General features: G+C 26.7%; 1 protein-coding gene across 1 annotated transcript in view; it reads left to right on the top strand.

The window, feature by feature from the left end:
* The window catches only part of LOC127290381 (apoptotic chromatin condensation inducer in the nucleus), a 34,864-nt gene that overhangs the window by 6,869 nt on the left and 5,033 nt on the right, over positions 1-22,962 (top strand). Inside the window, exons 3-5 of the mRNA XM_051318889.1 lie at positions 13,814-13,964; positions 14,111-14,415; positions 20,798-21,378. Of these exons, the coding sequence (XP_051174846.1) occupies positions 13,814-13,964; positions 14,111-14,415; positions 20,798-21,378 (1,037 nt within the window). The remainder of the gene's footprint in view (positions 1-13,813; positions 13,965-14,110; positions 14,416-20,797; positions 21,379-22,962) is intronic.

Here is a 22,962-nt window from a genome sequence, read left to right as displayed (position 1 = left end):
TTTTCAGTATGATGTTATAAATAAAAATTACTATTGCTGTTTATTTGTTAAAACAGAAATTACTGTTTGACGTTGGATTCATTACAGTATGTGCAACGTGTTCATTATAAAAAATATAAAGGACATGTAAGTATTGTGCGCTGCACAGAGAATCATTCAAATATACCTATTTTGTTCATGAGCCTTTGACAATAAATTCAAATACCGTCTTGTTTTTATCAAACGAAAGAAACATAATTTTGCTTTCTCGTGGAGGAAGCTTTGTAGTCCTTTCGTTTATAAAAATTTTTAAAGTGGCGGAAACAAATTTTTCTCTATATAGAAATATATATATAGAAATATTCTAACAAGATTTCTTTCCGTGTGGATCCCTTTTTTGTTTAGAAGATAACTTTAACAGGTTTTAATGGATTTAGATAAAATTTGGTAGCCTTATTTCTCATATTAATATCTCAAAACTGACCAAAGGATTTTAAAAAATAAACAAAAAATAATTTTATCGTCTTTTTTCCAAAATTTTTTTTTAATCGAAAAAATTTTTAAATAGAAAAATTTAAGGTTATATATAATAAAATCGTATTCCTTACGTCAAGACAAATCGATTGGTATATATAAAGTATAGTTTCAATTTAAATTTAAAGAATTAATGAAAGTTAAAAAATCAAAAATTCACATTTTGGCTATAAAATTTTGTGATTATTTATAGATGAAATAATTGTATTCCTTACATGAAAATGAATCGATTGGTATATATAAAATTTACATTTGAGGTAAATTTAATAAATTAATGAAAGTTAAAAAAAAAAATTCCTATTTTAGCTAAAAAATTTTTTATTTATTTAAATTCAAGTTTAAATATAAAATAATTGTGTTCCTTGCATTGAAATAAATCGATATAATTGTAAATAATTATAAATTATATATTATATTTCATTAATTTTCAGAAATTTCAGCTAAAATGTGAATTTTTGATTTTTTAACTTCCATTAATTCTTTAAATTTAACTCAAATCTATAGATACTCAAATGTTTATATTATTATTATATTATTTTTGTATATTTATTTCATTGTTAATGCTTTCTCCACGAGGAAGCAAATTTTTTTGTTGATCGTAAAGAGGAAGCAAAATGTTCATGTAATGGACATCTGAATTTACAACTTGTTTTATATGTCAATTTACGTCAAGCTTGTATTGCTAATAGAAAATAAGCATGTGTTGTCATTATTTTTCAAATACGTATCAAATTTATTCAATTTTTTTTTTTTTTTATAACCACTTTTATTTTACAATTTTATAATAAATTATTTTAAATAACAATAATTTGTACATGCATAATTAAAGTAAAACTTTGTTAGGTCATGGTTTGTAACAGAATTGCTAACCAGTAGAGATAGCCGGCCGGCATTCTGTCAGCCAACTTAATCAATATTGCTATGACTACGACAAGCAGAGAAGAGAAGGCTGCTGGCGCGGTGGGGAATACTCCGTAGGAAGTGAAATTTAGATAGTGTACCATGGTGTGACTATAAGTACACAAAATTCATCCTACTCTGTTCTTTATTAACGCAATGATTTTTAAATTGTGGATATGGCTTTTTTAATAGTTTATGGATAAATATGGATTTATGGATTTTATGGATTCAATAGATCTAAATAGTATGCATTTCTCCAGGCAGGAAATATTATCCAAACTGAAAAACCTTGATATAAGTAAGGGGGCGGGACCAGATAAAATTCCTGCGTTATTTCTTCGTTCTTTTTGTTATTCCTTGGTTGAGCCTTTATATATTTTATTTAATCTTTCATTGCGTTGTTGTTTATTTCCTTATGAATGGAAAAAGGGCATTATTGTACCGGTTTATAAAAGTGGTAGCAAAAATGACATTACAAACTACCGACCTATTACAATTCTTAGTGCTGTGCCTAAGATATTTGAGAATTTAATACACGATTCTCTCTATTTGGCTGTATTAAATATTATTATTGATGAACAGCATGGTTTTGTTAGAGGTAGATCATCGATTACTAACCTTGCGTTGTTTACGAATTCGCTTACTTTAAATCTTGAAATGGGCAAACAGGTTGACGCAATATATGTCGATTTCTCTAAAGCTTTTGATAAGGTGGATCACAACATACTTTTGCGCAAGCTGGGAATCATGGGCATGTCTGAAAATTTAATCAAATTTTTTAAGAGTTATCTTACAGATAGGCCTCATTTAGTAAGAGTTGAACATTACTATTCTGATGCATTTCAAACTACTTCTGGAGTTCCACAAGGCTCTCATCTAGGTCCTTTGTTATTTATATTATATATTAATGATATAAAATTCAATTTTAAATATTCTAAATTTTTGTTATATGCAGATGATTTAAAATTTTTTAAAACTATCGATGAAAACAACTCTTGTCGAGATTTTCGACAACTTAAATCGGATCTTAAACGACTTATAAGATGGTGTAAAAATAATCATTTGACCTTCAATTTAAATAAAAGTGTAGTAATTTCTTTTGCGAGACAAAGAACATTTGTATATTGTTATACTGTAGGTACAAATGAATTGACTAGAGTAAATCAGGTTAGAGACTTAGGTGTATTAATTAATTATAATCTCAATTATAATGACCATGTTTCTGACGTTATTTCTAAAGCACTGAGATCTCTGGGATTTGTAATGAGGAATTCATCTGATTTTTATAATTTATTAGCGTTAAAAACTTTATATTTTTCATTGGTTCGATCCATATTAGAGTATGCTTTAGTGATTTGGGTACCATATTACACTTTTAATATTATAAGACTTGAACGTATTCAGAATAGATTTCTTCGTTTTGTTGCGCGTCAACTTAAGATACCATTTGACTTCTATGCTCATGACTATTGTAGCTTGCGTTTAGTGTTCAATATACCACGAGTTGCTTTGAGATTTCTTTATATTGATTTATCATTTTTATATAAACTGGTTACTGGTCTATATAATTCTCAATCACTTATATCACTGATTAATTTACGCGTACCAGTAAAGCCTAGTAGGCATTTCTCGTTATTCTCTGTTCCGTTTCATAGAACGAATTATGGAAATCACTCTTTGATGAGTAGATTGGGTAAAGAAGGAAATGACTTTTATAATGACATTGACTTTTTTGATTGTAATTCGATGAGATTTCACATACTTTTGCGTCGACTTGTTTTTAGACATATGTAAATAACTGTTTCAATATTTAGCCGCTTATGTATTACATTTGATAAGCTTTAGTATTTTGCTTTGTGCAAATAATTTAGTATTAAGAGTACTTTGTACGAAAGGGCATTGTCCCGTTTACTACTTAAATAAATAAATAAATGAAGTTTGCTAACGAATTAGTATATTACACGGCAAGAATTTGAAAAGGGAAACATGAGATAGAATAAGATATTTTTTCCGTTTTCTGTAACTCATACTTCCTGTTCGCAAATCGTTCAATATATGTAATTCTTCACATAATGAAGGTGTAGCGCCCTAAACTTTTACATTTTTTGCGCAGAACAGTTTGTAAAAATAGTACATACTCAAATGTGACAACATATTAAAAGTAACAAATTCTGAATTTCAATTATTGTTCTTCTTTACATTTTATTCAGGGACCTTCACGAAAGTCGAATTTTGATTTCGTTTCGATATTTGTAACGAAACGAAAGTAGAATTTACTTTTCATTCGGTTTGGTAAACGAAACGAAAATCGAATAGACTTTTGATTCTGTTTGGTAAACGAAATAAAAATATAATTTTGATTCGGTTTAGTAATCGAAACGAAAATCGAATGGACTTTTGATTCGATTTGGTAAACGAAACGAAAGTAAAATGTGCTTTTGACTCGGTTTGGTAAATCGAAACGAAACTATAATGTTGACTTTTGATTCCGATAGTATCCGTCGATATGTGACTCTAAACTTGAGACTTAAAACGTAAGACTTACGACGTAATAATTTAAGACATATGACTTGATTCAGTTAGAGAACCGGAAGTAATCTGTCAAACTTTCGTTTCGCTTAACCCCTTCACTGGAGGCGCATGAATATTGCCCAATTGACATGTGACAGAAATGTCAATTAACCGAAATGCATATGACACACATGTCATTTGACCATTGAATGACATGTTACAAAAATGATATTTGACATAAATGACATTTATCAAAATTGACATTTGACATATATGACAATTATCAAAATTGTCATTTGACATAAAGGACATGTACCAAAAATGTTATATAACATAAATGACATGTTACAAAATTGTCATTTGACATAAACGACATTTATCAAAATTGTCATTTGACATAAACGACATGTATCAAAAATGTTATTTGACATAACTGACATTTATCAAAACTGTCATTTGACATAAACGACCTGTAACATAAATGTCATTTAACATAAATGACATTTATCAAACTTGTCTTTTGACCTAAATATACTACTGCGAATTTTAAAATTGACCAATAAAAAGCTATTATTAAAATTGTGATTGGTCAGTTTTGAATTTCGCGCTAGAATATTTATGTCAAATGACAATTTTGATAATTGTCATTTATGTCAAACGATAATTCCGATAAATGTCATTTATGTCAAATGACAATTTTGATAATTGTCGTTTATGTAAAATGACAATTTTGATAAATGTCATTTATGTCAAATAACATTTTTGATACATGTCGTTTATGTCAAATAACATGTTTGATACATGTCGTTTATGTCAAATGACAATTTTGATAATTGTCATTTATGTCAAACGCCATTTTTGTATCATGTCATTTATGTTATATAACATTTTTGGTACATGTCAATTGGGCAATATTCATGCCCCTCCGTCATTGTTATTGACCTCTATAGAGGCATAAAAATGTCGTGCCACCAGTGTGTATGACAGCTATAGTAGCATCTAAAAAACAATAAGTAGACACAATACGATAAACTTGTCAATGGGTATTCTTAGGTATGGTAATATCAAGTTTAAAAAAAAAATTTTTTTTCCCACATACGGGGCACGAAAGCTTTATTTCTGCTACACTGCAAAGGAGTTAAAACACGAACGAACGTACTTTTGATTCAGGTACTAGAATCAAAACTGAATATAGCTGACTTTTGATTCTGATTTCGGAATCAAAACTAAATAGAGTCAACTTTTAATTCAGATTTCGGAATCAGTATACATTATTATACTTTTTACTTTGTATTATAGGTATATGACCTTTTTTTTGTACTTTTCTTATTTTGAAACAATTTTCTTTTGCACACGGCAAGCTTCGCACTCATTAGTCAGTAAAAAAATAGTAGCAAAAAGTAGCCTGAAAAGTAAAAAAAGTAGCCTACGGAAAAAATTAAAAATATGTGTAGTTTATATATTAAATTGTATTTAATTTAAAAAAATTAAATTTCAACACTTAATTTACATAATAATTTGCATAATACTTCGTTTTTAGGGTATTAAAATTAAAATTATACCATAAAAGTAAAGAATTTTTGAACATTTAAATGGCAATAGAGGTAATTACAAATTTTTGGCTCAATCCATTATATTTTATATCAAAAGTCGATAAGGCCTAATTTTTTAAAAAATAGATACTTTCCGAAATGATTCTGGATGATATTTAGAGAACGAAATAAAAACAATCAAGTCAAAATTTTTATTATTTATCTTGAAATATGAGTTTAAAATGGAGAAGATATGGAAAACTCACTTTTTCAGCAATTAGAAAGAATATTAAAAATATAGACAACTCTTTTAAAATGTACAGTGCCGCTCAGCAGATTTTGCCCACCTTTGAGAATTTTACGCTTGGCGAAAAGTTTTATATTTCGGTTGCTAATAAAGATATAATAATGAGTGAGGACTTTTTTGAAAGCTTATATCTTCTACTTTTATGATTCGTCGAATCAACGTTGGTAACTTCAGCGTCATAAACAGACATTAAAAACAAAAATTTTTTATTGTTTAATTGCTCAAAATAAAAATCCAAAATTTCCGGTTTTTTTTGTAATTTTAAAATCGCTGCAGTTTTTAAACCAGTCATCACATTTTAATCGTTGATAAACCATTTGAAAGCTAATTTTATCACCTTTAAAATGATTCCTTGTAAACTTTAATACGATAATTTGTAACAAAGATATGGACAATTGTTTAAAAAAACTGCCCTTTTTTTTAACTAGTCATAACTCAAGAACGATTGATTTTTGAAAAAAATTGTTGAGAAGAAAAATGTGTCTTTTTATGTATAGAATTAGAAAAAAAATATTTAAACATAAACTTTTTGTAATTAGTAATAAGTCGAGAACGGTTAGCTTTAGAAAAAAATTTTCAAGATAAAAAATGACTATTTTAATGTATAGAATTAGAAAAAAAATATTTCGAATTAAAAAAAAAAAATTTTTTTTTACATATTTTGAGTTTTTTTGAAAAACAAAATTTTTTAAATTACTATTAAGTCGAGAACGGTTAGCTTTTGAAAAAAATTCTTAATATAAAAAATGTGTATTTTTATGTTTAGAATTGAGAAAAAAATATTACGAATAAAAAATTTGTAATCTTGAAAATTTTTTTTTAAAGCTAACAGTTCTCGACTTATTACTAATTACAAAAAGTGCTGATTTTCAAAAAAATCAAAATATGTCAAAAAAAAAATTTTTTTTATGTCTAAATATTTTTTTTCTAATTCTATACATAAAAAGGCACATTTTTCTTCTCAACAATTTTTTTCAAAAATCAATCGTTCTTGAGTTATGACTAGTTGAAAAAAAGTGCAGTTTTTTTAAACAATTGTCCATATCTTTGTTACAAATTATCGTATTAAAGTTTACAAGGAATCATTTTAAAGGTGATAAAATTAGCTTTCAAATGGTTTATCAACGATTAAAATGTGATGACTGGTTTAAAAACTGCAGCGATTTTAAAATTACAAAAAAAACCGGAAATTTTGGATTTTTATTTTGAGCAATTAAACAATAAAAAATTTTTTTTTTTAATGTCTGTTTATGACGCTGAAGTTACCAACGTTGATTCGACGAATCATAAAAGTAGAAGATATAAGCTTTCAAAAAAGTCCTCACTCATTATTATATCTTTATTAGCAACCGAAATATAAAACTTTTCGCCAAGCGTAAAATTCTCAAAGGTGGGCAAAATCTGCTGAGCGGCACTGTACAATGTATTTCTGACTCTTGTTCAGAATTAATTAATTTATTATCTTTTATTGATTACACAGCCTCAGAAAAAAATTAATTTTTTCCGGCGAAATAGACTAGTCATTCTTACGTCTTATTGTTAGTTCTTAGAGATAATCGCAAAAATCTGATAAAAATCCTGAATTAGGGATAAAGATAAATTTTTGCCGAAACACTACGATATTGTATTTCCATGTACATTGTACTTTTTTCCACTGAATTTGAATTCAAAGTCAGAATTGAGAGATTAGCTTAAATTTTGGAGATAATGCCAAAAAACTGATTTTGATTTTTTTTCAATTTTTTGTTTATTGAGTTTTTTGCAATTATCTCAAAACATTTCAGCAAATCTAACAATTCTAACTTTGGATTCGGAATCAGTGGCTAAAAATACATGGAATTACACTATCGCAGTGTCATACAAAAATTTTTTCACTTTTTGATTTTTTTCTTTTTTAAGCAGTTTTTTGAGTTTATCTCAAAAATAAGAGCCAACTTTTAAATTCTGACCCCGGATTCGGATTCAGCGACTCAAAATACGTAAGAATGACTAGTCTATTTTGCCGGACAAATTTTTTTTTGTGGGGGTTTGTTAATTAAGTAAAAAAATGAAAATAATAGATAAAATATGTTTTCAAAGTTGGTCTGTGAAAGTAAGTAAGTTTAAACAGCACACAAAAATTGGATCTACAAGGTGCTAAATATCTTGCGGTTACTTTAACCTAGCGCATTAACATTTATGTAAAACCGAAAAATAGCCGGTTATCTATGTATATTTTGGTGGTGGGGATAAATCACTCTATTTTCTTAATTTCTAGTTTTTTATTTATCTAGTTTATTTTTATTTTTATTTAGATATTTATTTTTATCTAGTTTTTTTATTTTCTTCTAATTTCTAGAAAATTTTAAAATCTTTAAGTTTTTAATTAATATTTATTTAGGCATATTTGAAATTTAAAGAACTGATTTAATACCAATTTTTACAGTTTTTCATAAATTTAAATGGGTTAAAGTAACCGCAAGATATTCAGCACATTATAGATACAATTTTTGTGTGCTATTTAAAATTACTTAAAACCATAAATACAGGTTTTGAACTCATTAGTCGGCAAAAAAATAACAAAAAGTTGTCTAAGTAGTAGAAAAGTAGCTTTTAGTAGCCTAAGGTTGAAAAAAGTAGCCAACCATCAAAAAAGTAGCAAATAGTAGGTTTTAGTCAAAGAGTGCGAAGCCTGACACGGTGATAAATAAATGGTACGGGGTACTATCTAGATAGTATAAGGTACCATATTTGATCTTGCATATACGGACAGCTATCTGGATTCTATCAGTTACAATCTAGATTGTACGAAGTAGCATCTTGATTGTAGTAGGTAAAATAACTATATTTTTTGTAACATCTTTGATGGTACCGAGTAGCATAATGATGGTACCGGATAACATCTACTTTTAACCATCAAGATCTTACCATCTATTTCTCTCAGTGTAATAAATTCGTTAAATTTTTTTACTCAGATGCAGATTTTTTTATGAATCCAGTGATACTATTTTCTATATCGCAACTGCATAGTTCAAGTATACCGAAACCAGCTAGAAATGTAATTTCAAGAAACTTAAACTATTTAATTCATCTAGATTATTTAGGAAGGTCAGGACAGTTATACACGGAGAGAAATTGATGGTAACACAGTAAAAACCTGGGTTCATTTTTGCTGCGTATCATTCTGAGTTCCGGATCAAAATGATTCATTGGCAAACTTCAAGTGAATCAAAATGATGCTCGCCAGGATTATGTTTTATTAAGTTGGTCTAAGTAATAGGGCGCCACCTGGTGATTCAGAAACAAAGCAATTCAAATTTAATACCAGAATTTAATTTAACAGCATTGGCAATTTATTTATAAATGAAAATTGAAACAATGAAAAAAAAGTATATAATAATGAAAGTCAATAAACATTATGAACTGGTTTGTCAATTACTACTATTACAACATTTTAAAGAATTAATATTTCGATTCAATCTAAAATTAAAATATTAAAATAATAATATTGAATAATAATTTAATTTTAATGATAAAAAAATTAATGATAATAGTTATCATTTTTTTTAGTAAATGAAAAATAAAAAATAATAATTATTTAAAAAATTAAATGAAGGTAATTTATCATTATTATTTATGTCTTTTGCTTCCTCGTGGAGGAAGCTTTGTAGTCCTTTCGTTTATAAAAATTTTCAAAGTAACGGAAACAAATTTTTTTCTATATAGAAACATGTTATATGAGATCCTGATCAATTGTCCGGATGTATGTATGTGTGTGTGTGTATGTGGATCCCTTTTTTGTTTAGACGATAACTTTAACAGGTTTTAATGGATTTAGATAAAATTTGGTAGGCTCATTTATCATATATTAATATCTCAAACTGACCAAAGGATTTTAAAAAATAAGCAAAAAAAAATTTTATCGTCTTTTTTCCAAAATTTTTTTTTAATCTAAAAAATTTTTAAATAGAAAAATTTAAGGTTATATATAATAAAATCGTATTCCTTACGTCAAGACAAATCGATTGGTATATATAAAGTATAGTTTCAATTTAAATTTAAAGAATTAATGAAAGTTAAAAAATCAAAAATTCACATTTTGGCTATAAAATTTTGTGATTATTTATAGATGAAATAATTGTATTCCTTACATGAAAACGAATCGATTGGTATATATAAAATTTACATTTGAGGTAAATTTAATAAATTAATGAAAGTTAAAAAAAAAAATTCCTATTTTAGCTAAAAAATTTTTTATTTATTTAAATTCAAGTTTAAATATAAAATAATTGTGTTCCTTGCATTGAAATAAATCGATATAATTGTAAATAATTATAAATTATATATTATTTTTCATTAATTTTCAGAAATTTCAGCTAAAATGTGAATTTTTGATTTTTTAACTTCCATTAATTCTTTAAATTTAACTCAAATCTATAGGTACTCAAATGTTTATATTATTATATTATTTTTGTATGTTTATTACTTTATTTCAATGTTAATGCTTTCTCCACGAGGAAGCAAATTTTTTTGTTGATCGTAAAGAGGAAGCAAAATGTTCATGTAATGAACATCTAAATTTACAACTTTTTTCTTTTTCTAAGATATTTTTAACTAATTTTATAAAATATTTATATTTTTTTATCTTTTGAATTTCGCGCCATTATCTTTGGTTTTTAGACAGTAGCGCCGTTAATATTTCGTTTACGTTATTTGTAAACGATGTGAACGTTGTCACGCATGACAGTTCCTAACCTAAAAATCTAGTTTACTTAATTTAATAAATACAACAAACTTGGCAATAAATATTAAAAATGTATGAAGTAAATACTTCTTTTAAGCCGTTTTTAATAGAGAGAAGATGTCTTTTTAATTTTGTGGCCTATTGGCTTATATTTATTTAATTACATCAAAATTTGACGCGTTTCGACACAGTATTCTGTATCCTCATCAGAAAAAACAAAGCAAGATAAGAAATCTGTAAAAAGTAAAAATTTATGTAAAAATTTTTTTCAAATGTTTTTCAAAAAACCTGGTATGTATATCATAAAATAGTTTGCCAAAATGTTTCTCGTAGAAACTTATGTATTCTATTGACTTTTTACAGATTATTTATCTTGCTTTGTTTTTTCTGATGAGGATACAGAATACTGTGTCGAAACGCGTCAAATTTTGATGTAATTAAATAAATATAAGCCAATAGGCCACAAAATTAAAAAGACATCTTCTCTCTAATAAATATTAAAGTTTTTCCAAGTGCAGTGTGTTCGCTTATTAGAAACAATCATTTTAATTCACATTTTTTTGAATAATTACTTGTTATTCGATAATAATTGTAATTTTGTCTTTGAATCAAAATGATCCGGATCAAGATCATTTTGATTCAAACTCAGAATGATCCTGGTCCGGTTCATTTTTGCTGCGTATCAAAATGATCCCGGTTGCCGGATCATTTTGATCGCAGGTTTTTACTGTGAAGAACTTATGATCTTAAGATGGTAAAAAGTAGATGTTATCCGGTACCATTATTACCCAAGTAGCACGGAATATTGGTTGAATGCCACGGTGATATCAAGTGGAAATATTCCTGTGACATTCAGGCGATATCATATTGTCCGCTTCAAGGGGACATTCCACGGTGATATTGCTGTGCCATTCGCGTGATATTCGTATGATACTGCGGGAATATTCCCGGGAAATTCATGTAATATTGAGGGGATATCCCAGTGATATTGAGCGGAATATTCCTGTGATATTGAGGGAATATTCCTCTGATATTGAGGGAATATTCCAGTAATATTGATGAGATAATTTAAAAAATCTAGATAGCTGTCCGTATATGGGCAAATCCACAGAACCGGCCGATTTTTACTTATCAAGAAGAAAATTTTCCAAATAGCAAGCACACCTTTTATTTATGGTTTACTTTCTTTAAAATATATTCATGAACAATTATCTTCTTGCGTGATTCATTTTATTTTAATGCCGTTTGAGTTAAAAGCCAAAAACGAAAATATTATTTTTCTTCTGGAAATTATAATTAAAAATGGCATTTCTTTGTTTTTTTAATATATTATTTGAAATATGTGCAAAACATTTTGAATAATAAAATATGATAAAATACAAATAATTAATTTTTTAATTATCAAAAATAAATTATTTATATTTTATCATATTTTATTATATACTTTATTTATTAGCATTTAATTTTTTATTTCTGCAAATTAAATTGTTTACTTACTAATTTTGATATTAACTATTTTAACCAACAAACTTACATTATTGACATCGATTTTGATATAACTTTGAAAATGAAACAAATGAAAGGAGAATTCATTTTTCACGATTAACTAGTTAAATTTCGATAAATTTTTTTTTATTTTTAATTTTTAGACGTTATAAATTGAAAATATAATTTGGCGTTTGCATACAAGAATTATATTAATGTCTTTATATAATCACACATGTTTTTAACTCATCATATTTTATCCTGTAGTTGTGCTACTGAAAAAAGGCTAAGTTGAAAATGGTTCACGCTTAAACATAGAGTGATAATTATTGGAATATTTTCTTTAATTCTGATTGCACTCTATTCTATGATACATACATTTGTTCGTCTGTTCACAAGCAATAAGCTCCAATTTGAAAAATTCAAATCGAATAATCGCCGCAAAAGATATTTACAAAAATGTATAGACATTTCATTATTATAAAATAATGAGTAACATTCTTCAATAAGTAAACTATAATTCACCACAGTTTGGAATTGTTTGCATCTATGCCGAACAAGTTATACCTATAAGAATTAAAATTTATACCTGGAGTAACACCGTAAATTTCATTTTTTAAGTTACTTAATTCGATTTTATTTTTTATAAAAGACTAGAAGGTTCACATTTATTCAATTTTCTTATTTCAATTGGTTCTCAGAGATATTACAAAATGATTGAAGTATGAAAATAATTAATATAATACTTCTAAAATAGAAAAATATGTGAGTAACATGAAATCGGCCGGTTCTGTGGATTTGCCCATATGTAAGATCAAATATGGTACCTGATACTATCTAGATAGTACCCCGTACCATCTATTTCTCTCCGTGTACTATTTAGTTTGTGATACTTAAAAGTCACTTTTGGATAGATTATGTGATAGAAGTTATTTATAAAATTGTTCTGTAACTTAAATGAAACTAAATTCTATAATACTATTACAAAATTGTTTTAGATCTGTTTTATTGCTTAAAAGAATGTTTTTTTAAGCCATATAAATTAATAATACTATCTTGTTATTAGGCCAAACCAAATAACAAAAATTGAAAAATCTCGACCTCTTCTATCAATCGTATTATTCTATTATTATACAAGGTACCACGATGCTGAAGTACGCAACGTTTATGATAAAGATTAGAAATCAATTTTTATTTAACACAGAAGATTTTAAACTGTTTACCTAAAAAAATATTTTTTTATTATTTGTTGATTAATAAAAGCTACAAGAAATATTTTTCAGGCAAAAAATTAAAGAATTTTTCATTCAAAAAAATTATTTCTTTAAAAATTGTTCATCATAAATGTTGCGTACTTTAGTATTGTCAAAGTACCTGAAAAAATAGGTTAAAGAAAATGAAAAAAGATGAAACTGGTTTATATGCGTCTGCCTGGTCAAATGAAAATGGGTCGACATGTCTGTGAAAAAACTTTATGAATGTGTTATACAACAGAGAAAGAGGAGAGTGAACCGTCCAAGGCATCGACCGAATCACCGTTATTCACGCTTGTTTCACGCCTTCGTCTCTCGTTTATTGTGAACAATTAAATATTTGAAACACATAATTATTAATATATATTTGTAAATATTTTCAAACCAGATGCAACTTCTTTTATCAATTACAAGTGACTGTACCGACTCTTAACCCAAAATTTAATAAACATTCACAAATAAATTTATATTTAAATACATATATATATACATTCTGTATATTACTGTTAAAAAAATTAAAAATCTACACAAATGAGTAAATTAAATTTTATAAACTAAATGTTTTTCTATTGGTAAATTTTTGTTTTAGGCTGCAATTCTTCAACAAACCGCTGAATATATTTACCAACTAGAACAAGAAAAAACTCAACTGCTGTCTCAAAATTGTCAGTTAAAACGACTGATAAATCAACATGAAGGCGGAGATGTTCCAATAAAAAAACGCAAAACTGAGAATCAAGGTTAGTAGTATAAAAGAAAACCATTGAGTTTTATGCATTTAAAAAAGACTTTTATTTGAAAATTATTAACAGAGGAACAGTAGATAATTTAATTGAAAGTATTTAATTATTCTATATGGTTATATTATTGAAACCTTCACTTCCAGGAGTTGTCGTAGGCATACCACCCACGGCCCAACATCTTAACGATGATGAGGGGTTAGGTAGTATGTCACCAGAACCTTTATCTGCGGTAACAGCAGCGGCATTGATTACTGTGGATCACCCTCATTCAAGTAGTAACGAAATAATTGAACTCAGGCGACAACTAGAAAGAGAGCGTCAAGCAAGGCATCATTTAGAAAAACAATTGAGGACAATCCAAAATCAGTCCATGTTTACAACTGCTGCTACTACAACGACAGATAGGTTTAGAGTTGACAATCAACTCATTGCTTACCAACCTCATGAGGTAAAGATTTTTAATCAATCAGAAAAATTATATTTGTGTTTTAAAATAAGTGAGAGCTAGTGTTGTTCACAACTAATGGTTATGTAAATTAAATTAAATTATTATTATTATTATTATTATTAAAATCGAAATAATATTGATTTGTGTTAGATTGTGACTAAGATAGACTGAAAAAAAAGATTTTGTGTTTGCAACAAAATCGTTTGGTTAGGCAATTTTGGTTCTTGTAAGCAAATTTTGGTTGACTGAAACAAAGTCGTAGAGTTATCTCAACCAAACATTTGGTTAGGCCAACAAAATTATTTGGTTCAACATTTTTAAATTCCAACCAAAATTTGGTTAACACAAAAAAATAGTTTGGTCACAAAAACCAAATGATCGTTTGTTGTTCTAATCGAAATTTGGTCAGAACTCCCGACTCGCAGTTTAAAAACAGAGGTTCGATCCCAGGCGGAGATGGAATTTTTCAAAGTCTACAAATATTTGTATTGGGTCAGTCTACTGACTTTCGTCTAAAGGTGGTTGCGACCACATTTTTAAAAAATCTAGTTTTAATATATATGTGAAACTCGATTATTCTATGAGTTCATTAACTATAATAACATGGTAAAAATTGTATTCCCTTTAAAAATATTAATTATCAAAAGTAGGAGGTTCACAATGTCATTTTGTAACCTTAAATTTTTTAATTTTTTTAAAAACGCTATTATTAAAAAACTATTAAAAATTAGATGTTGGAACTTACCAAAACCATAAATTACTTTATTCTGCACACAGGAACGAAAGAATTATTACAAAAAATTATTATTTTTAGTTGATATATGATTATGAAAAAAATGTTCTTGAAAGAATTTCAAAATTTTTGTTTACTTATAACTTTTTTGTCGGTGCTCCGAAAAATTTGAGGTTTTGCACATAAATATTTAATAATTTTCTTTATCTTTTATTAAAATCTCACGAAGGTGTTTTGCTTCGTTTTCGAGATATAAATTTTTAAATTTTTTTATTAAAAAGGTTAATTAAAAGACTTGAAGTTAACTAACCAATTTCAAACAAATTTTGAAATTCTTTCAAGAAAATTTTTATCAATATCATATATCATTTTTTATATAGCATTTTTTATGGAGGGTAGTGAAAATGGCTATTAACATAAACAAAAAAAATTATTTAAAATTAATTTAAAGTAATTTTGAAAGATCTATTTATATGCACTTTTTGGAAAAAGTTATTTTCAATTAAAATCTTTTATTAGATAATTATTTCTTTACAAATTTGAATTTTTTTCTGAACTAAAAAAATTGCAGTGTTTATCAAACTTTAGAACCAAAAGTTTTTGTTATTTAGTGAAACAATTCTCTTCAATCGTAATTTTTTTAAAGTGTTAAAAATATGTTATAAAAAAATTAATTAAGAAATAAAATTTGAATTGTTTACAATTTTTTAACAATTAAAAAAAATATTTCGATTGTAAAGAAAGTTTCTCTAAATTTAAACTAATCCTTTATAAAAAATAGATAAAAAATTCGATTTTTGTTTATTCTGAAAAAATGGCAAATGTTAAAAAATAATTACTTAACATAATTTTATCCGAAATTTTTATAACTAAATCTTTAAAAATAGGTTATATATTTAGTTTTTGTTTGCATTAAAAATTATTTTTTAATTTTGAGGTTATGTTATATCCTACATTCTCTTTAATTATTTGTTTAAATAAATTATTTTGGTTCATATGTGTAAATGGAATTTTAAAAATCAATATATATATATATCTTTTAAAATAAAAAACTACCATTAAATTAACTGAATAAGGAGGAGAATTGACAGACGTTTGACGAATCACACTTGCTTTAATTGCTTCACTGATTCCATTAACTCTAAATTCTTCCAACCTGACAACGTGAATCATCGCTAAAGCCTTCCTTTTTTTAATTGTTTCTGGGCGAAATTCAATTTCATGGTTTATTGCAGCAAACCCCGTTTTTATTATAACATTCATATTATTTACATTGATTACTATTGATCTGTCATTATCGTTGTCCAAAGAAAATTGCCTAATTTCGCCACATGCAGCGCTGATAGTCATATCCGGCATATGTTCAAGGCCATGTCCGTAGCGAATTATGGTTAATGAAAACAGGGAATCATCGAGTTTCTCATATCGACGCCCTCCGATGATAAATAGTGTTAATTCAAATTTTAGTGCAATAAAATATTAATTCAAAAATTTGTGCTATATAATGTCTATATTCGTTTGTTTGTGCAATATAATATGAATGTGCCATTCGTGAGTTTTTTTTATCGCTTTTCGGAGTAACCTCACCAAATTAAATGAAAAATTTTTTGATATTATTTTTTTTTAATATAAAGGTCCAAAATAAACACTTTTTAAGTAAAAAACAATTGTTTATTTAAAAGATACAACAATAAATAATAAAAAATGGACTTTTTTTCTAATTCACCAAATGAATTGGTTTAAAGATCAAAATTTTCCTTATTTTTCAATCTTCAATACTGCACAAAAAAAATTAACCATTTCGAAATAGTTAACTCAAAATTTTTGTTTTCTTTTTTGTATAATTTTATGTTATTTTTCAAATTTTTTTGGAAAAAATTATAATTAGCCTTTTAAATTTTGTTTTAATTTCTATAAACAGTTGAAAATGCTTTATCAGCAGGAGAATTAATTTTTTAATTCAATATTATATAGTTCTGAATCATTTTAAAATGTATGTTTTTTAATTTAAATTTTACAATCTTTAACGTAAATATACCGTCAGGTGTGTGCTTTGTTTTTTGTAAAATTATAAAAAAAAAAATATTTTAAATAATGATTTAACCTTACATTGTGTAAAAAATAGTATTAAAATTATATTGCACAAACAAGTGAATAGACATTATATTGCACAAATTTCTGAGTTAACACTTTATTGAATTGGAGTTTAAATTGACACTTTATCATCGGAGAGCGTCGATATATTAAGACTAGATTTTTTAAAAATTTTGTCGCAACCACCTTTAAACGAAAGTTAGTGGACTGACCCAATTGGATAAATAAAAATTAAACGTTAAATTGATAATAAATAATAAAATAAATAAAAAAATGAAATGAAAAAAATAAGGTAGAATAAATTTTTTAATTTTACAAAAAAAAAAAAACATTTTTGTTATGCCAACAAAAAACACTGAATCAAATTTTTTTGTTGACTCAAACAAATAGTTTGGTTGCTCTGACTAAACATTTTTCTCAGTGTTGGGTTCACTCCGCCCGTGCGTCTGATATACTCAAACGGTTACTCTCTCCGAAACTTGTCAAAAATGCTATTTCAGTGTACTTTTTATTTTATTATAATTATTAATATTATTCATATTATTAGTCAAGTAAAGGGAGATACTTTAGATTTGTATATCAATTTTCCATTTTCACATAGAGAAAGAACAATTTTATTTTATATTAAAAAAGGCGGTCACAAATTAGTTAATAATTACTTACATTTTCGATTTGTTTACAATTGAAGAGTTTCACCTGGCCTCAAGAATGGTAATTTCGGACGCTCTAACGACCTTTTTAAACAAATAGAATAATAGAACTTTAAAAACTGCTTGCGGTCTCACAGACACCAGTTGGGCTTCGTGCTTGAAAAATGAGGTGTGTGCTCCGATGGTTAACATTCAGAATTTCAGGACCATCTAAGAGCATTTTACTGAAACGTAATATTTCGATTCAGTATGTGAAAAATCATTTGAGCATTAAAGAACTTCCCTTAAATCAATGTTTTTTAAAACAAATAGAAATATCTAGTACGTTTTGAAAGACATTGTATTCAAACTATTCTTTATTTTTTATTTTTAAAAAGGTACTCAACTATTAGGTTATCTTCCTTTTTTTATGAGCCAAAAGTTTTGAACGTTCAAATGAACAAACTTTTTTTTGCAACTTCTTTAAGTACGAATTTTATTATAAAATATTGTTTTAAAAATCTAAAAAGAAGTTATTTAATTTAATAGTTTTTGTTTAATTTACTGTTTTAATTTACATTGACATCATAATTTTAATAATTTATAGATTGAAAAAAATATTTCGTTCATTTGAACGTTCAAAACTTTTGGCTCATCTTTTTTTGTACTTTTTTATTCTTGAAATACCAATATGTATGTATATGTCGTCCACATTGTATGTGGAAGGCAGTTAAACCTTTCAGTTTTATTGTCGAACTGTACCAACATAACTGAGTAAATTTATTTGCATAATATCTATTATTTCCGCAAAGTAATTTCATATTCTATTCTATAGGCATATTTAAAAAATTTTAAACGCATATTTGAAAAGTTTTACATTAAATTAATATTTATTAATGTTTATAAAATCTTTTTTTGTATTTGCTAAATATTAATAATAATACACAAAACTATGTAACACAACTTTCTCCAACTGAAACTTCGGAACGCATGAAAAAGTTCTAAAAATTAATTGTTAGAATTTTTTTTATAGAATCTCATTACCATTAGATATAATTTTCATTCAGCCAAATTTTATTTGTTCGAATTTTTATTTTGCAGAATTTTCATTAAACCGATTTTCTATATTTCAGAATTTTTACATAAACAAAAAATAACTTCACATAATTTTTATTAGGTAGAACTTCATTGTGTAGAATTCTTTTTTAGATGAATTTTCATTTGTTTGAATTATTATTTGAAGAATTTCCATATAACCGATTTTTCATATATGTACTACAGAATTTATACTTAACTGAAAAATCATTTAACGAAATTTTTTAATTGATACAATTTTTATTTATCCTAAATTACAATTGTGATTGGTTACTTCTAAAAATCGCGCCCCAATCAGTCTGTCAATTGTTTGTTCGGCCATTTACAATTTTGGAAAAATAAAAATTCTGTCAACTAGAAATTCTGTTAAATGATTTTTCGGTAAACTATAAATTCTTTAGTATGAAAAATCGATTATATGTAAATTCTATCAAATAATAATTCGATCAAATAAAAGTTCTGTGAACTGGATTTCCGGTTATGTAAAAATTTTGTAATATAGAAAATCGGTTTAATGAAAATTCTACAATATAATTCGAATAAATAAAATAATAAAAATTATACCTAATAAAATTCTATAAAATAAAAATTCTAATAATTGATTTTTATAACTACACTGAGAAAAATGTTTAGTCAAAGCAACCATAATTTGGTTGGGCCAACAAAAAAATTTTGTCAGTATTTAAGCAACCAAACTATTTGTTTGAGTCAACCAAAAAATTTGGTTGATTGTTTTTTGTTGGCATAACAAAAATGTTTGATTAGCCCAACCAAATTTTTTTTGTTAGGTCAACAAAAATGTTTAGTTGATCAAACAAACAGTTTTTTTTGTAAAATTAAAAATTTTATTCTACCTTATCTCTTTTCTTTTTATCTTTTTTATTTTATTTCATTATTTATTTATTTATTATCAATTTAACATTGAATTTATATTTATTCAATTGAAATATTTAAGGACTTTGAAAAGTCTCATCTCCGCCTGGGATCAAACCTCTGTTTTAAAACTGAAGGTCGGGAGCTCTAACCACTGGACTACCCATCCTTGTGAGAGATTTAAACTAACTGTTCTCTTAAGCTATGAGTTGAGAGCGAATCAAATTATTTGGTTGTCGCAACCAAATTTTGGTTAGGACAACAAACGATCATTTGGTTTTTTAGACCAAACTATTTTGTTGTGTTAACCAAATTATTTTGTTGTCGAAACCAAATTTTAGTTGGAATTTAAAAATTTTCAACCAAATAATTTTGTTGGCCTAACCAAATGTTTGGTTGAGATAACTCTACGACTTTGTTTCAGCTAACCAAAATTTGACTACAAGAAATTACCTAACCAACCGTCATGAAGTTGGCGTCGACGCTCAGCGCCGAAAATTATTTTTTACAGGACCAAAAATGTAAAATTATTTTTCTTTTTAAATTTTCAATCCAAATAATGCCTAGAGAAATACTTTTCAAGATATTATATGGACCCAAAACCTTTTTAAAAATGATTTGATATTTTTGGTCCCGTGATAAACAAATTTCGACGCTGAGCGTCGACGCCAACTTCATGGATGTCCTAACCTAACAATTTTGTTGGAAACACTAAATTTTTTTTCTCAGTATATTAATTGCGTCCCTTTTCGAAATTCACTATTCAATTATGAATCGCATTATATGTAATTTTTGTAAAGGAAATTTTATTTTTTGTATATTAATCAATTTTAGTTAAAAACATTTATTAGTTGACATATTGGGAACTACATCTTATACTAAGATTTTTAGTTTGTTTCTAACATGAACGTTAAATTTTATTATGGGATATTTATTAATTGTTTTATAAACTTTACAGGTTATTGAACACACAGATAACTTAATGCAAGTGGAAACCGAAGAACAAGAGGAGGAGGAGGAGGAAGAAGTAGAAGAGGAAGAAGAGGAAGAAGAAACGACTGAAATAGCTTCATTGCAAGTAGTATCTTTGGTATCTTTACCACCTGTAGGATCGACACAAACAGTCGAAACTACTATTCCGGAATTAAGTTCGCCACCTCTATCACCACAACCGGTGGAAGTAGTAGCAGAAGAGATTAAAGAGGAAGAAGAAGTAGAAGATGAGGAAGAAGAAGAAGAAGAGGAAGAAGTAGAAGAGTTAGTGGAAGATTCTGAGACAAGTATCCCAAAAACGGTTACCTTCACGAGTCAGATTTTCCCATCAGTTGCAGTTGAAGAGCAACAACAACAGCAAACAGAGTGTGCATTTTCGCCTTCACATGTAACATCATATGGCTGCACAGAATCAACGAGTAATTCATCTCAGTATATTACTGGCAGTCCTACTAGACCCTATTCTCCTGAGGAAGATATTCAACAGCGACTACCAAGTGTGTTGGAAGCTGCTATGAAGGCTGAGCCTAAAGTTGAAGTTGAAAGGTAATTATTATTATTAAAAAATATTTTCATCATTTCAAAAAATTCACACAGTTCCCATCAGGCGTCCAAATAGATGATCATGGTCGATAACGGTCACATAATAGAAAGAAACAATATAATTTTTCATTGTTTATTAAAAAAACTTTATTTTCCTTTACTTATTGTACTCCGCCTCATTACATTATGCATTATCTTTTTTATATAATAGGACTTTAAAAAAATTAACATATAATTGATAACAATAATGATTCCAATTTTTTATTAATGTTTAATTATATTAATTCTATTAATATTTTAAACACAAAATAAAAGATTAGTCTTTTTGGGGATCCTCTGCAATTTCAGTAAAAATTACATTTAATTGAGCTGCCAGATCAAAGCAGGGAATATAACCCATTTGAATTACATTAGTTATGTGCTCTTCTTTGATTCGACAGCACAATTATATAATTCTTTTAAAAATGTATATTGAAAAAAAATAATTTTTATTATTATGTACACTATATATATATATATTTCTTGAAAAAAATGAAACTTGGGGAAATTATGTAGATAATAGTTATTTATGATACAAGTGCGTAAAGTGAGTGATTATACGAGTGTGACGTTTGCAGCACTAAAACCATCTAAAAAATTACATTTAAACTTTTTTTTGATTCTTCCAATGTCAATAACTTGTTTATATTTCATAGTAAAAGGTTCTCAAATATATCAGTCGATGCGTTTGTAAATATTTTTTAAGATGGTTATGACATTTTATTTAAAGGATACATAAAGATTTTTAAATAAAAAAATTTAATAAGCCATGTTTTACAAATTGTTTAGATTTTTAACGTTTATAACTCGTGATAAAACAATTTTAGAATATTCGTCAATAAGTGAAAAGATTCGTATCAAAAAACTACAAAATAAAAGGAAAACATTTATAGGTGTAACAACATTTTTTAAAATACACGGTCAAAAAACGTTTTTTCCAAACAGCAAAAAATAAAAAAATAAAAAAAAAAAAAAATATATATGTGCCATTCCAGGAGTTTTTTAGCACTTTTCGGAGTAACCTTTCCAAATTAAATGAAACATTTTTTTAATAATATTTATTAATATAAAGGTCCAAAAAAATCACTTTTTAAGTAAAAACAATTGTTTATTTAAAAAATACAACAATAAATAATGCAAAAAATTCACTTTTTTCCTGCAACTCCAAATAAATTGGTTTAAAGATCAAAATTTTCCTTATTTTTCAAGCTTTAATACCGCACAAGAAACATAGAGTCCGAGAAAATATTCAACTCACAATTTTTTAAACAATGTTTGTTTACTTTTTTGTATTTTATTTACTGTGAAACGTCTGCTAAAGCTGCGCGCGACGTTTGGAAGTTGTCGCTTTCGTTATTGAGCAGAAGCTCATTACACTAGCGTAGTAGAAAGCATGTTGTGTGAAAAGTGAGGTTTTTCATCCTTCAAAAATGTTTTTTATGATTTTTTACTGCAAAGTAGATAATTAAAAACCATTCAATGTGATAACCAGAAATTTTTACGTTTCGTTTAATGACAACATAACCTCACTTTTCGCACAACATGCTT

This window comes from Leptopilina boulardi, unplaced genomic scaffold (genome assembly GCF_019393585.1).
Source record: "Leptopilina boulardi isolate dan_hultmark-lab unplaced genomic scaffold, ZJU_Lbou_2.1 LbouV2_64, whole genome shotgun sequence".
Classification (NCBI taxonomy): Eukaryota; Metazoa; Arthropoda; class Insecta; order Hymenoptera; family Figitidae; genus Leptopilina; species Leptopilina boulardi.
The sequence above is the reverse complement of the archived record's forward strand: the minus strand, read 5'-3'. Positions and strand labels throughout refer to the sequence as shown.